This window comes from Aquila chrysaetos, chromosome 3, assembly GCF_900496995.4.
Source record: "Aquila chrysaetos chrysaetos chromosome 3, bAquChr1.4, whole genome shotgun sequence".
Classification (NCBI taxonomy): Eukaryota; Metazoa; Chordata; class Aves; order Accipitriformes; family Accipitridae; genus Aquila; species Aquila chrysaetos.
The window spans coordinates 72,420,046-72,436,742 of NC_044006.1; the positions used below are offsets into that span (position 1 = coordinate 72,420,046).

General features: G+C 44.3%; 1 protein-coding gene across 2 annotated transcripts in view; it reads left to right on the forward strand.

Annotated features, from left to right (window-relative positions):
- The window catches only part of ACVR2B (activin A receptor type 2B), a 97,803-nt gene that overhangs the window by 25,629 nt on the left and 55,477 nt on the right, over positions 1–16,697 (forward strand). Inside the window, exon 1 of one of the 2 annotated variants that reach the window (XM_030009950.1) lies at positions 13,083–13,154. The exons of the other annotated variant lie outside the window; for it this stretch is intronic. Within the exon in view, the coding sequence (XP_029865810.1) occupies positions 13,100–13,154 (55 nt within the window). The 5' untranslated portion in view covers positions 13,083–13,099. Of the gene's footprint in view, positions 1–13,082; positions 13,155–16,697 lie in introns of those variants that run through there. 2 annotated transcript variants of the gene reach the window in all.

Here is a 16,697-nt window from a genome sequence, read left to right on the forward strand (position 1 = left end):
TTAGGAAGCTCAGCCCTTGTCCCTGACCGTCACGCTCGTGGATGAATTTGGTGGGGTCAGGATGAGGGTGGTTAGCTGAACTCCCAGTTTGGGCTGACCGCAGCAGGGGAGACATACTGGGTCTTGCCAAAAAAAAGTGAAAAATGTGCTTTTCTGAACTGGGAAGTTCAGCATATGTGTGTGTAGTCTTTTGGAAGAGCCACTGCACTGCAGTGGTACCTGCAAATGCTCCAGCAAACAGGGTGTGATGCTCAGTCATAGGGCTGTGCTGGTCCAAAGTGTTAGTACCTGGCCGGGTCACCTTATGGTTTTGCTGCAAGAAGAGCACGATAACCTTCTCCTCGTGCTTTATAAAGTGTGGGCCCGTTGAACTCGGATTTCTTTAAAAAATAATGTATGGCCTGAAAAGAATAAAAGGTGGGATTGGGATATAAATCTCAAGGCAGCTTGGCTGTGTGACCTGGGCACCCTGCACAGCAGGGTTTTTTTTTTTAAATATTGGGCTAGAGAGCAGTTGTTCTAGTTTTAGGCTTGGGCTGGTGGTTGTGGGGTTTTTTTTTTGTTTGTTTTAACCATTTGTCATTGGGCTTTCTAAAGATGATATCATCCTTTTCAGCTTCTCACTGTTCTTGTGTGGAAGAAACAAGTGATGTTCCCTGTAATGGTACAAGAATAAATCCAGGTAGGCAGTGAGAAGTTCTGAAGTGCTGGATAGACACAGCCAACAGAGCAGGTTTAAAATGCATTTGGGTTTATTTGAGCAAAAAGTCCCTTGGCATATGTAGCTGCATCTGACTTGGCACTTATTTTTTGGGTTCAGAGATCTGCTTTAAAGCTTGTGTATCACTGACACATTTTTGGGGGATGCCGTTATATCCAGCAAGCAAACTGTGCTGGGCTCTAGGCAAGGTTTAATGAGTAAAGGTTGGAGCACTGACCTTTTCCACGTGTATTGTTTTGGATGTGATCCTGTTGTAGAGCCTGGTGTCCGACTGCCCTGCGTTTGCGGCTGGAGTCGGGGCTTTATCAGCCTAACTCAGCATTGCTTATCAAATCCTGGGACAGGAGTTCAGTTTCAGTGCCAAAAGGGGAAGCTCTTTTTTTTTTTTTTTTTTCCTCAGAGGAATGAAATTTGAGGGAAATGAGAGACACTGTGGTCTTCTCCTGCTCCACTTCCCAGGGTGCTGAACTGATGGAGGCTGGGGAGCGAGGTGGGACTCCTCCCCACCGGTCTCCTAAAAATGAGTGCAGAGGCTGCATCCTTTAGAAACAGACCTCTGCATCATGCTCCCGTGTTGAAGAGAGGGGGAAAAAAAGAAATCTACGCCTATTTGTAACAAAGCAAATAAGAAGAACTAGTATTTTATTGAGGGGACTGAGACATCCCTTAATTCCAATAAGCTCTTTGTCGTTTACAGCGGCAGTAAAGAAGGATCTTCCTGCCTCAAAGCTGATGCTTCCAGAAGGGTTTCCTCCATGTACAGAAGCAGTCTCTAGATTCAGAGAGGTGTTGGATCCTGCAAATGTCTTCAGCTGCAAAATGGTTATTATCCAGCTATTTTTGTAGCAGAGGGCACGTAAAAGTGGCTGTGTGGATTTGATTTGCCTGTTTTCCCTGTCACCGTAGGTTAGGTATCTTGTCATACTCTGCAGTGGCTTTCATTAAAGTGGTTTCCAAGCAATAGCACTTCAGTGGTTTTGTTTTCTTTCCTTCTCTCCCTACTTTTCTGTCGGCACATTTCAGGTTTGAGAAGGGTCAAAGAAAGCCAGGCATGTTTTCGGTGCTTTCTCACCTAGCCTTCAAATCCTTCCCTGCAACCTGGAACCAACTCCTACCTGTGCCCCATTTTTCCAGAGTCCCAAACCTTTGCAGTACCAGGCTTATTAAAAACTAGCTGGTGCTTTCTTATATGTTATGGGATAGTCTAAAAATAGCGTGCTGCCCTTTTTAACAGAAGCATGTATTATTAAAGAAAGAATGAATAGGCGACGGAACCAGAATAAAATCCCCCTTCTTCTCACTGAAGACAAGCTTAAAAAACCTCTAAACCAAATTATTTGACCCTTTTGAAAATGCGAGCTCCTCCTTGGGAACTGCAGCATAAACTTTGAGTTTCTCAGCTTGTGGTGAGGTGGTGGTTTGCCTTCACAAATTAAGTACCCAGGTGCTGGGTGGTTTTTTTTTTTTTTTTTCTTCTTTTTTTCTCCAAGAAGAGCAGCAGCAAGGATGGAGCTGGAACAGCATTTTCCTAACCACTCTATGCCCTTGCATTTCTGCCAGGTGCTCGTAGGTGGTTTATATATAGAGATAACGGGGCCGATTGTATTTATCTTGCCTGGGATGTAGCAGTATAAAATACTCCTAAATTGGGCTGGTAGCATCTGACACTGCACAGTCATTCACGCGGGTGCTGCGGTGTGTAAAATGATACTGTGCTGCTGCGGTAGCATCTTATATTCGCTGCTGGCGCAAATGAAGCGAACAAGATGCCCTGTGCCTTTTCTTGTCTGAATGACTGGTTGGGACAAATTATTGCAGGGTGTTTATAAGCAGCAGGCTTTTCTCTTTGGCTCAGTTTTCTGTGTGTTGCTGGTTGAATAACAGTGTGTATAATAAGCAATTAATGTCTATACATTTAATTTTAAAGGACACTGTAAATAACAGGTTTTACTTCCCTCCTTCCCCCAACTGTTGCATTGAATTTCACTCCCTTTAATTATACTAACAAATGTGAAAAAATTATAAATATTTATAGTGGACTGGGTGGCTTTATTCCATGAGTGAGTGAATGTCCCAAGGTTGATTATAATCTTCCATTCAATCACAGATCAAAAGTATCTATTATACAACTTCAAGAATGAAACATCAAACTTCTGCCAAAGGCAGAATGAAACAACATCAGATGTCAGGAACATTGTTAGTACGAACCGTGGTGTGACTGGCCAATACGTTTTTGTTATACCTGTTCCTGAGCAGCTAAAAAGTGAATTATATGGCTGTAATTCTGGTGTGACAGTGCATTTTAGATGCTGCCAATAACTAATTTTTGGAAGACAAATGTCAAGCATTGTGCTTTGACATTGACTTTGATTCAGCGCGTCTTTCAGAGTTTTAACTTGTTAAAGGATTTAGCGTAAAACCTCTACTTTCAATATTGCATTTATATCCCAGGTTTCTCTCTGACAATCTGAGTTTCTTCCCGTATCCTTTCCACGCGTGCTGGGCACAGGAGAAGCCATCCTCCTGGCAGACCAGGGGGTTACTGGAAATGCTGTATATCCATTCATCTTGAAGAGTATTAGCAGCATAACCCTTTGTATGTCCTCAAAAATTTTTTTACTTAGTTTTCTGCCTTTTTTCCTCACTTGAGAAATGCTGTGCCATTACAGAGATGGGTCTTCTCTTGCTGCAGTAAGAATATATAGTTTCAAGTGGAGCTGTGGAAGGGTTGACTGTTGATCACTTGGTGGAAAGTAAGAGCTAAAAGTTTGATATTGTTTAAAACTGGTTGGTTTGAATCAGCGTATGCCTGCTTTTGCTTTATGAGTGTATGGTTGAGAAGAAAGGAAAAAAATATCTCAGCTTTCACCACTGAACATTTGATTGTCACTTTAGTGTTAGTGCTGTGAGAAGCTCTCGGCGGATGAATTCCTCAGTCTGTGTGCTTCATCTCTGTTAAACTGCTGGGACTGCTTCTCTGGGCTCTGGTTGTGTATCTACACCAAGCTGCTCCAAAGAGGAGCTGTCTGAGGTTTTGGAAATGAGGGGAAAAATTTCATCTCTATCTTATATATATGTGTGTGTATATATATATAAAAATTAGAAAAATAATATATATTAAAAAAGCATTGCAGCTATAACCACTGAATAATGGTCTGTTTGATTGAAATTTTATTTAAAAGAAAATGAAGAGAAGACTTTCAAACCTTCTTTCAGTTCTTTATTAGCTATTCTTCTTTGTATCATCCAACTGCTGTAAGCCAGCCAGGTAGACTTTTAATGGTACGGATTGTATTTTATAAAGAGTCCAGCATAATGGAGTCCTAACTGGAGCCCATAATAGAGACAGTGATCATTATTGGCAATAAAAATGGGCAAATTTGCTGGAAGTGTCTTGTGATTTTATAACTTTAGATGTCTGTCTTACATTATGCTTAAATAAACGTGTCTCAAATTAGGAATTTAGGGCTTAAATTGGACTAATATTCCCACAAGTTTCATGATTTTTGTTTTGACTTTGAAGAGCTGAAATAAAATGACTTTGGTTTATTGCTCACCCCCCTCCCTTTTCATTATTGAAGAGCACTGAAGTGACAGTATTTTAAATGTGGTCAGATGAAATGTTGGTTATGTAACTTACTGTTCAACTGCAAATAGCAGGTTTGAGCTGAGGCTTGAGTAGAAGACATGTCAGACATAGATTTCCATCCTTTTTGTTGTTTGTTGGGTTTGTTTTTTTTTTACTTTTTAGTTTTTAAAGTAAGCTGCAGTGATGGGCAAATGCTATATACTCTTTTGTGTCTCTCCTGGCATTTGCTCCTTTGGCCTTTCCTCTCCAGCTACCAACCCTCCAGTCATTCCCACTGCGTCACCTCTATGAACATCCCCCAGCCTTTCCTTCCCCCTTTCAAAGTTTCCTCCATGCCCAGTATCACACGATCTTTTTTTAAGCTCCTTTTCCGCATCTTTAAAGATTCTTAACAGCTCCCTCTCTGGTCGCTTAGGTGATGTGGTGCTTTGCTGTGTCACTCGGACGATGACAACCTTAATCATCCGTTTGTGTGGCAATCCTGCGGGCGGGTGTCCCCGGCTGCTCTTTCATGTGCTCCTTAAACGGGTCCATGAAGATGCTTCTTTTTCCTCCAAATTGTTCTTTAAGACTCCAGAGATCCTACAGAGAGTTGGTACTCACACATGCTAGGAGAAAGGCCCTTTTGATTTGCTCAGATAGATAGTTCAGGGAATCCTGGAGATACAGTTCCATAGGAGGCTGAGGGTTTTAACTTTCCAAACCCCATGAATTTTAGATGGTGCCTCTGTAAAATCACATTATCTGTGTGTCTTGTTGTGAATTTCTGTTCTTATCTCTATTGCTCTCCCTTTCCGTTGTTTCTTCTCGCATTAAATTGCAAATGATGGAGTGGCAGCACAGAGGGAGGAAGGCCGGGAACCTTTCCTTATGTGCTTGAATGGCTCCTACCACACTGAGAGCTTGGTCCTGTTTCATACCTTTCAATACTACTTAATATAGACCTTTTCATTGAGTGACATGCATAATTCCCCAACAACACTGTCTACTGGCACCTTCCTGGGGCTAGCTTGTGCTCCCTGCATGGGCGGGCAGCTTTCGCATGTCTTTATATAGACCACAGTAATGTTGAGATACTCAACAACGACCCATTTTATTTTCTTCTAGCCCCTTCCCAAAGTTGGAGTAAATTACTTACGTGGCATGGTTGCTGGTAAGGCTCCTGGTAGTCTAGCTCTTGTAAGTCAACCGAAACTGGTTGTGAAATGCTTCTCCTGTACTTTAACCTCAAGTTGTGCCATGCTGGGTCTCAACAGGCATGCAGTGGGAAAGAGGACTTGTGCTCACCATGCTGGCTCTGCGGTGGGCATTTGCCATGTAGCTTTTGTCGTGTGTAATAAAAGTCATATTTACGGATTGGTAGCACGCACTGTCCCGTTCCTGAATGGCGCTGATTTGTACTTCACAGCCCAGGAGGCACCCAAGTGTGCGCCAAGGGTGAGAGCGGTTGAAGCTAACTGGGAGCCAAGTGCAAGAAGGAGGAGGAGAAAGCAAGGTCCTAATTTTTCTAAAGGAAAGCATGGCTGAACACCTGCTGTTCCCCAACAGAATAATATGAATTTGCATCAAAAAGGGGTCCCAATCAGTTGTGCTGGCTGCTTTTGAGGAGAGCAGTTGTGTCTGGAGGCATTCTGTTGGGGGAGATGTCTTCCAGTGAAAGCATTTTCCACACAACGGCCGTGGGGCCCACCCTGCGGCTGGCATTTAGAGAGGGGTGGAAATGCTATTTAAATTTCAAATGGACTCAAGTTTTCACAGTTGCCATGTCAATAGATCAAGTTCCTTGAAATACATTTTAAGCGGAGTTTACACAGAGCCGCAGGAGCCCGCATTGACTCCAAGGCCTGCCTTTATTGTGCCTCCAGCAGCGGTAAGTCAATATGGCATATTGAAAGCAGCTCTGCTCCGCCGCCGAGTGAAAGTTAGCAAATTCCCCCCCGGTCTCCTTCCAGCTCTTTTCTTGGGTAGCAGCATGTTTAACTAACTGAAATGGTCTTTTTTTCTTTTTCTTTTTGACTTGTTTTGGGAAGGTGGTAATTAGATCAGGCTATCAAACTCATCATGCCTTCCAAAATGCCTGTCCAGTCAAGGCTGAAAAACCAGCGTGACACAAGGGAAGGTAGGAGGAAAACAAGGGTGACCGGGGCGGGGGTGGTGCTGATAAGGGCTGACAGTTGCTTAGTACAGAACAATAGAAAATAAAACTCGGAAAACTAGACTGGCCAGAAGAGTCCTCCTATTTTGTTGCAGGAGCTGATAAAGGTTGCAAACCATAACTCCTGTGGTCCCAGGAGCAACATCCTCTGGGAGTGACCCGATCTGACCCTCCCTCCGTTACCCTTGCCTACTTGTGGTTCTCACTCATTTATCTTCCCTCCCTATCCAAAATAGCTCCAAACCTTGTAGGTCCAGGCTTGCAGCAGGTGTGGGTTGTGGGCAGAGACTGCTGGAGATGGGGTTGTCTCCAAACAGAGGTGGGATGGGAGCTCCCAGCGTGTCTGGAGGTGGCTGCTCCTGGGAAAGGCTCTAGACCTTGTCATTAACTTCCCCAACTGATCCATCAGGGTGCAAATGTATCCGACATAAATGCCATGAGTTAAAACCGCTTGATTTTTTTCCCCCTCCTGGTTTTTTTTTTCCTGGGGGAATGGTGCACGGAGCAATGCGTTGTGCTTTTGCGCGCTGCTGTTCATGGCTGACGCTGGAATCAAATTTTGTCTCTGGTCTTCTGGCGTGCGTCTGCATTTGGTGTGTGGGTGCGTGCAGTGAGTCTGCAGCGCTGGAAACTGTCGTCTTTGATTTCTACAAGACGTGTTTGAAATGCTTGTGGAGATGTTGTGTGCGCTTCCTTCTCCATCATCCGCTCATGCATAAGAAATAGTCGTTTCTCCTTGATGTGACTACCATCCAGGCTGTCCCTATTAAAGATGCTCGTTAACTATTTCTTGCTGCGCGTTCCCAATGGATACCTGAATCTGAACGTCCTCATGCCTGGTGAGCAGATGCCAGCAGGTACTTCTGATTTTGAGTTTGACCTGCTTCGATATTTCAAGATGTGGCATGTTTCTAGCTATCTGCGGTCCTCCTCTTTGCGCTGGTGTAGCGTGTGAGGAAGCCGGAGCAGTACGCAAGCTGGAGTCTAGACTTTGAATTTTAAATGCTCTGGTATGAGTTGTTTTGTTTCTGTTTGGATTGCGCCTACCACTTTTATAGCCTAGTGCTACCCTGCCAGGATAAATCACTCTTGAGGTGACCACGCATTTCCTGAGAAATACTGTTAACTTAAGCAAGCAAACGAATGACCTGGCAAATCGCCGTGTGATGTTGGGCACTGATGGTGGAGCCTTTGATTCTGCAACCCAGGGAATGTTGCTCTCCCTTTTCCAGGGCTCTGGTAAAGCTCTGTTATTGTGGTACTCAAAAAAGGATGGCTAGATTTGCATTCTACCAGAAATAGAGGGTAGCATAGGAGAAACATATGCCTTGATTCCTAAATGGGGTAAAAGAAGATATTTAGGAAGGAAAAACAGTTCTGTGACTAATTATTTTTAATTGTTTTCTTTTTAAAAAAAGATCAAGATTGTTAGAGTGCATCTTCCCCTCCAAAACATCTACAAGTGATCAGGCTACCAAACAGACTAATTAGATGTCAAATAGACTTCAGTTCTTAAATTGGTTTAGTTACACAATGCAAAACATCACATTGAGAAACAGATGGTGTGTCATTTTTAATATGTCTTGTAACTTGCCTGAAACCACTTCAAAGTTTCCTTAAAGAAAATATTGCTACTACTGACCAAAAGAGATGCCACTGAGCATGTTTCAGTATAACAGCAAGATGTTGGGCCAGTGTTTTGCAAATACTGTCGGTGCCTTCAGAGGCTTAGAAGTAGAGGTATCTTTTTAAAGGAGTTTATATTCAGTGAATAAAGAGCTGGTGCTCTTTTAGAAAATTGGGACCTTTTAAGGTTGGACAAATTGGACACCAAAAAATCAAGGCTATAATATAATTAGTTCTGAAAAATTCTTTCTCTGTGCGCAGACTGTATAGTTCAATTGGAAAGCCTTTTGGGGCACGCGTTCCTTAGAAATGCCTGTGTTGCACTGGAATCTAAAAGACACATTGAATACGAATATGGAGAACCAGAAACCCCGCAGCAGCGGGGGGAACCCTTAGCCTCATTTGCAAAAACATGAAAATGGTTCAATATCTTGTAACTCGAGTCATTACAGCATTAATAAAAACAGCATTAAGTGCTGCCAGGCTGTTCCATTGCAACCTTAATTACTGAAAGAGTAGGAAATGAGTGTTTGGGTGAAAAACAGGTTTAGGATTGTGGTGGAGACTAAGTAATACTGAAGTGGAGGGAGGGCTGTGCTTGAGTGATCAAAACTAGGAGATAACCTCAGCTGTATTTTGCATCCATACCCAAAGCTATGCTGCAGTGGCTTTGGAGGGTGTATTTGTTGCATAGGTGGAAAAGTCCATGAGATGCTGACAATAGCAATGAAAATGAGCTCGGTAGTTGGTGAAGAGATGAGATTTTTTTTGATAGGCTCTAGTATATATAAAAGGTCAGTTTAAGTATCCTTAGATGATTTAATGCTTGAAGAAACACGTCTTCCCATTAGAGGTTTCTTTAAATATTATTAGAAGAGTATCAGTTTGCCTTGGGGTGAAAATCAGAAAATAAATCAGTATAGGCAAAACAAGGCAGAGGGTTTAATTTCTCTCTAATATTCTTCATTCATACACAGCGTTAATTTCATTACTTAAAATTTGTTTTTTCTGAAGGAAAGTAATAAATGCAAAGGATTAGTTCCAAATTAATATTTTAACCTGTTGTGCAAACTTTAGAAATATCTTCTTCTTTTATCACAAAATAATCCAAAATGGTGGAATTTCCTCCCTCCCTTCCATCCCAAGCTCTTAAATGGCAGGAGGAGCAGGCTAAGCTTTGCTGCGGGGGATCCTTGTGTCAAAGATACTTAATTGCCTTCGAGTCTACTAATCTAATATATGAACAAATACCGCAGCAATTAATCGTGTTGATTTAAAACCCATTTCCCCTCTTTTTTTTTTTCCCCGCTTCCCCCTCCCCAAATCTCTTTACATATTCATCCTGTTGGCGACAGACCATCGGTTGTGAAATTGGGTGATGTATTGACGTTTTTGGGTTGAAAAGCTATGGCTCACAGGGTGAGTGCTACTTTAGGAGGGAGGGAGGAGATGGAGGAGTTGGTTTGGACGCGTTGGCGGTGGGGGATGCTTTCTGCTGGGATGAGGTGTTGTCTAAAACTGCTGTTGCATGTGGGACCTTTGGTTATCCCCATGGGGAAAGAGGAAAAACCAGGCTGGATGACACCTTGCCTGGGCAGAGAAGAGGGGAGCTGGCCCTTTTGAGTTATTTTCGCACCCTTTAGTCCCCCCTGCTGGTAACACAGTTTATAATTAACCTCATTAATATGGTATACAGGGCCTCAATCAATCTCTGGGCTATTGCTCCCAAGGATATCTTGCTAAAGGACTATACGATAAGCGTGTTTGGCACCAGAACGTGCTGAAGATCTTTGTCCATGGCGCTAATTGCTTGTGTCGTCCTTCTCCCTGCTGCCAGCTACACACGGTTCTGGAGATTTTCCTGAATGGCAACAAGTTTCCTTGGAAGGAAAACAACCTTGACTGTACTTTAGATAATTTTATATGGCAGCAGTCATTTTTCAGTGCAGCTCTGGGGGATTTGAGGAGGTGGAGGCAGTTTGGAGGGGGACCCAGTGTGGACCCAGCGGAGACCTGGGTGGTTTTGAAAGGTGCTTCTCACCTTTGGGTACTTCAGAAAAATCTGATTCTAAGTGAAAATAACGCCCATACTAAAGGCGTAGAATAAAAGAAGCAATGAGCAGGGTCACTTGCCCTTATCTTTTTTTCTGGCTTCCCCAAAACGGGAGGGCATGACAGCATGGAGCTGCCTCAAGGTCGTGAAGTTTGCAGAATAGCAACCAGGTGGATGAGAAGGCAAAAGTGAAGACAAAAAGGCTGGGATTAGTTTTGGGTTTTTTGGGAAAATGGTCACCCAGGGTGTTTCTTTTGTAGGCTACTTTCTGTTGAGTGCAAATCAAGTCATTTCATTTTATTTGGCTTTTGGCACGACTTTATTTTTTGGTACCTGGTGGGTTTCATCCTATGTGCCTTTGTGGACCCTTCCACATTTTTACTAAAGATTTACAGATCTTGGGGGGCACCTTTTAATAATACTGGCAATAGAGTTGCTTTTATTTGCTGCTTTTCTAGACCCTTCACAAGTAGTCCTGGGATGCTTAAGAGTCTGTGCATCGATACCTTAAAACTCCTAATCCCTTGAATTATGGTAGTGCCTCAATTTGTAGACTGGGACCCGTTCAACTCTTTTTAAGCCAGAGCAAGACTGGAAGCTTTATTTTGTTGCAGAGGAGTTATGGAAACTTTCAGCACGACCACACTGTTTCTCTTGCAGTGGGAGTAAAGATGCCGGAGCATTTAAAAGAAATTTGGGGGAGGGGAGGTGGGTTCTGGGGTGCCTTTGCTGATGGGTGATTGTGGGTGTTTGCTGACCTTCCTGGCAGCGCTGGGTTATTGGCTTCCTGTGATCCTGGCACGGGAAAAGGTGTCGGAGGAGGAAGCGAGGAACAGCTCTATTGCCCATCTCACACATTGAATCCTGCCTTTCTTGTTATTTTAATTACAGACGTTTTACTCGTCCCTTTGTTTGCATGGGGGCTGGACTCTAGCAGTAGCCCTTGACTATACGCTCAAACGAACAAAAATGACCTGAGAAATCTGACCTATTCTTGTCTTTCATTCTCAAAGCTATTTTCAGTAACTGTAGTTTTTGTTTGTGCTACATCTAAAAAAATAAAACCTTCTTGGCAGCCTCAATTGGTGGGCCGCAGCAGGATGGGAAGGCCCTGTAACCATTTCCCCCATTTTATTTTCCATAGAGTGCAAGCATTTTAAACAGAAAACCTGACAAGTCGTTTCCTATCATGCATTGTAATTATCTATTATAATAGGGAATAAAGGATTAATTAGTTTTCATGCTGCAGATATGATTTAATTAGTTTTCAATCTGTATCTGAAACACCTGTCTCAGCAAAATCAAAGTGCTTTCATTTATGGGGAAAAAAATTTGGGGGAGGGAGAGGAGGAGAGAATGAGTTCAAGGTCGCTGATGTTTGCTGACCTGCGGGGTCGCTCCCCGATTTTACACCCTCATCGAGGTGTGATGCATTTTTTCTTTTTAACTGTCCAATTTATAACAAGTGTTTTATTGCACTGATGTGTGCACACTTGCTCAAGACACGTCGTTGCCAGTTCACGCCACTACTCCCCAAAATCTAAGAAATTCTGAGTGTCCTCTATAGAATGCATGTGCTGACCCCAGGGAGGTCACAGCAGGGAAGGACGGACCACAAAACATTGTTTTCTGTGAAAATCTCAGCTCCAGTCACTTTGCTGGGGGAGGGCAAAGCGGCGGCCCTGAAACTCTCCTCTGGTCATGGATTTGGGGACAGTTCAGTGCTGAGTGGTCAAATTAGGTCAAAGGATGGTTTGGGTGTATGTGAGCGGCAGCTGAAGTCTCCGTTGCGGGCAGCAGTGTCTTTCCATTGGGATTAAATGTGATTTGGGAGGAAAATGGGTGTAAACCGGGAGGATCGAGGGGTGGGTTTTCTCGTGGCATCACTGCTAGCACCTGGCTCTTGTGGGGTGGTGTGGGAAGATGACCCCCCCGGCTGCAGCTTCGCCTGGGGGCCAGCACTGCCTATGAGTGTAACTGCTATCTTTTCCTTCCTAATAATAATAATAATCCACAAGAAACTAAGCTGCTTCTTCCTCTCTCCCCCTGCCCCGCCCCAAACCATATTTCGGGGTCATTCCTGGGGAAGAGGTTTCCAAAGGAACAAGAATTTTGCTTTTTGACGGTGGGAAAAATGGACCATTCCTGAAAAAAGCTTTTTTTTTTTTTTTTTTTGCGGTATCAAAAGATTTTTCTTGGCGCATATTTTTTTCCCTCCATCTCCCTTTCCCCCCACCACTTTTATTTTGAGCTCTGCCTTACAAAGCAGCCCTACCTACCCAGGCGGACGCAGGGTGCAGCGTGCTTTCTTCCTGTAGTAGTAGTAAAGGTCACGCTTCCCTGCGGTGGCTTTTTTGGCTGGGTTATTTTTAACTCAGAACAGCCCATCCGTGCTTCTCCTCTCCCTTGCCATCATGTTTGCACGCGACGGGGTCTGCGGGAGCAGAACAACAAACCGATTGCACTTGAGTTTATTTTGTTGTTGTTAATATTTTGGGTTGGGTGTTTTTTTGGGTTTTTTTTTTGGTGTATGTTTTTTTTTTTTTTTTTTTTTTTTGAACCGCTGGGGCTCTGCGGTTGGGTTGCGCCTGGTTGCTCGCCAGCAGCTATAAATAGCGTTGTGTACAAGCAAGAAGTGCCTGAATGAGGTTGAGCGGCAGGAAAGGAAAAGCCCCTTTTGGCTTCCAGCTGGCTGCCGGCCAAGCAGCGCATTGCTTCAGCAGATGAGTGTTTTGAGGTAGCGTGGGAAGGAGAGAGCAGTGAGTAAGATGGTCTTTCTCCGGTTAGAGGTGTGTGGGGATGTCTGTGTGTGTGTCTTTTGTTGGGATTTTATTTTATGAATGGCTGCCTGTGGGCAGGGCGGTGCTGCCAGCGGGGATGCTGTGGGCTGCGAGTGGTTTCTTACTGAGGTTTGATCCCTCGAGGTGTTAATGAGCGAGCCTTGGGAAGGACGTAATGGTGAGGATGCTCTGGAGGATCCCTGGCGAGGTGGTGCCGGGTTGGGAATCAGGTAGGTTTTGGTTACGATTCTGCCCCTGCTGCTGCTGTGTTTAACATCGGTCAAGTTTCTTCTCCCTTTTTTCTGGTCTGGAGATGCGCCATCGTGTTCGAACTGGGGTGTTGCACGTGTTTATGGGTGTCCCATCTCCAGAGCTTCCCACGATCTGGTTATCCTGATGGGTTTTGGACTTTCGGGCTCAGGAAGCGGGAACGGTCCCTCTGCAGTGGGAGGGATGGGACCATCATGCATCGTTTCCTTCACCCCCATCACATGTGGGGCTGAGCCGCCGGTTGGGCACCCCAAAGGTCACCCGTAACCCCAAATGTGCTTCCTTGCACCCAGGCTTTTCTTTCCCAGGGGAGAGTGATGATTTCTTGCATTACTCTAGCACTCAGTGGACCCCGGTGCAATTGGGGCTGTGCAGATAGACCAGAAGGAAACACTGAAAGTCGACCCTTGATAAATACATTTTTTCCTCTCAGTGCATAGGTAACCTAATTTTAATCAAGGACTTATTAAACAAAGTCTTTTATCTATATATATATTAAAGAAGAAAATAAAAAGTGCCTTTAAGTGCTATATATAGAAGCACAGATTAAATGGCATTGTTACTGTTGAATTAAATGAGTTTTTATCAGAATGCTTAGAGACACTTTTTCAGTAAAGCCTGAATTGGACTGGGGGAAACCTGACTTTTCTCTGTCCAGTTATTTTAGTTCTACTGAAAGGATTTCTAGGAAGAGCTGCAGGTCAGCCTGGAGACCCTGCCAGGTTTGTGGGAAGGAAAGAGGATGAGGGGAGAGTTTGCTGTCTTTGGCTTTCAGTTTTAAAAAGAAAAACAATAAAAAACCCCACCTAATTTCCTTTTTGAGTATAGACTGAATTTGCTAAATTTTAGTCTGAAACTTGAGAATTCAGTGAGTTATGAGATACTAAAAACAGGGGCGAGAAGTAGAAATATTTAGGGAATTTATTCACTCTTCCCTCTTCCTATTATAATTCGTTTGCAAACTCAAGGAGTAACATTTATGCTAAAAAATATATATTCTTTAAAAAGTACCATTAATGATTTACTTAACCAGGTAGGATTTCTTAAAACTTTGAAACTGATGAATTAGCACTATAAAAAAAGTAAGCAGGACATTAGGGATCAGCTGATATGCTGATGAAGGCAGCATTAGTTTGTAATAGTGATGGTAATGAGTTAATTGCTTATATGGCAGAACAATATATTCAAATGTTTATGGTTGCCTATGCTATGTTGTGCTATGAGTTAGCAGTTACTGTAACCATCGCTGCCCAGAATAACCTCAGATCCTGCACAGTCTGCTTCAGAAAAGCCATATATGCTGGGGTTTGCTTTGTAAAATGTTTTGGGGACTTTCCCTTTTTTTGAAGCTTCCTGCTGATTGTGGTGATCATCCTGCAATACAGATAATGCAGCATTAATTTAACAAATAAACCAATCTCCCTCTTTTTGGTTTCGTAGCTATTCAAATGCTATAGCTGCATTATGTTGCTGGATAATTTTTTTTTTTCCCTTCTGTAATTGAGTAGTCTCAAAATGCAGAAACGGCACTCTATTTATTTGAACTGTTTAGAGGAAAATTAATTGGGCTATTTTTATGATTGGTCTTTTGTGTCACGGTCTTATTTTTCACTCTCTGATTTATGTAGCTAGAGTAAAAGGACTGAAAAAAAATCTGCCTCACTTGAATTGCTGATATTTTAGCTTGGGATTTTGTAATTTCTGCTGTCGGAGCCGGAAACAGAGAGCTCATGCAGGAGAACCCGAAATCTGAAGTTTCTTTTGCGCCGTTGTGATACTGTGGCTGCTTTGATCTCCCATGATGAAATGTAAGATGCTGCAAAATGAAGGGTTGCTCGAGAGACTGAGGGGGGGCTTTTTTCCCCCCTTGAATTCTTCAGGCGGCTGGATCAGATAGGGACCCTCTGGAGGGAGCGGGACAGGGCGAGGGACACAGGCTGGAAATGCCATTAGGGGAATTTGAGCGATGAAAGTCGGCAAAGCCCTTCCTTAAACCCCAGCGAAGGTTGCGACCCCCAAGTCCTGGTGGGGCACCGTCCCCTTTGAGGCTGCAGGATCGCTCCTGGGTGAAACCGAGACACGGAGGGCTGGCTTTTTCCCTTTTCCCAAGTAGACGATTTGTTCTGCACGGTGGTCTTTGCTAACCCAGGTCATGGATCAAACACCAGGCTGAGCAGGGAGGTTGCAAACGATAGTTTGGGAAGTCTAGAAAGAAGCGGACATGGGAGCATCACCTTCAGTGCCGCGTTTGAAGTCTTCTCCTGAGCTGTGCTTTCTCCCTGGTGCTTGCACTGTGCATGGAGGTGGGAGGTTTCTAGTGGTGCTGCTCCAGTTACTCAAGCAAACGCAAATTTAGGATGGGGGTTTGGTAGCCGGTGACTGCCCAGCCACGCGTCTGTTCCCGATGACTTGCGATGCCAAGAAAACAAGGTGGCTTGAAGCCCTGGAAGGAGACACGGGGCTGACGTCTCTCTCTTCTGGCACTAAGGAGTGAGCGATTCCTCAAACCCAGCCCTTGCCCGGCCGGGGAAGGGGCTCCTGGCTGTGCTGTCTGCACAGGCAATACTAGAGGAGAAATGGCTTGGGTGCTGCCGGCACCGTGCCCTGCCAGCGCAGCCGGGAGCCGCGAGCCCGGGGCGGCCGGACCCCGCCGTAATTGCTGCCCTGGGTGTATGGTGTCCCGTGCTGCCAGGTTAGTCACATCTCTGGTGATATTCCTTCCTGTTGTGCTGTGATTTTAAGAAACCCGCTCTTGGCTGATTCCCCTAGAAGGTTTGCTAAAATACATATAAATCTGTGGTCTGCCATCCGGCAAAGTGAGCTTTGCCAAGTGCTGGGGCTGGATCAGAGACTATGGCCCCATAGTGAGCAGCTCTGGTTTGACAGAATTCATTTAAAATGTTGAAAGTTTCTTTTTTTTTTTTTTTCCTTTGAGGTTGTCATTTAGGTTATTTGAAGCAGAGAATTATCACCAACTTGTGGTTCAGTCCCTTTCCTCCCCTCTCCTTGCGTGAAGGTCTGTAAAGACTTGAGCTGGGGTTCGAAGGGACCGGCCGCCCCTCCAGCCGCTCCCCGGCATCGCCACGATGCTGAGCCGCATCGGGAGGTCACCGGGGGAGCCTTTTCTGACAGCAGGAACTTACTATCCAGGGAAACGCTGTTATCTCTGCGATAAAATGCTGTTTATGTTTTTTTTGGCAAATAGCCTTCTTAGAGTCACAACTACTGGAGGAGTTAAATTGTCCAGCTTTAAGGAGACTGAGCCAAGCAAAGCACTTGGAGCGCTGCTACTCCGTCCCTGTGAACTCCCTCTCCTTAGTGGCTTTTGCTTGTACGTGGCAGTGTAGCTCGTTGGTAGGGAAGTGTTGTCCTCCAGTAAATGAGAGATACAGGATAAGGGCACGTTAATAGTGGAAGGTGCCACATGAGAAACAAACACCAAAACCAGTTTGGGGGCCATTGTCGGTGTTTCCCTTCCCGTGTGGACTTCAGTGTGCTTGTAG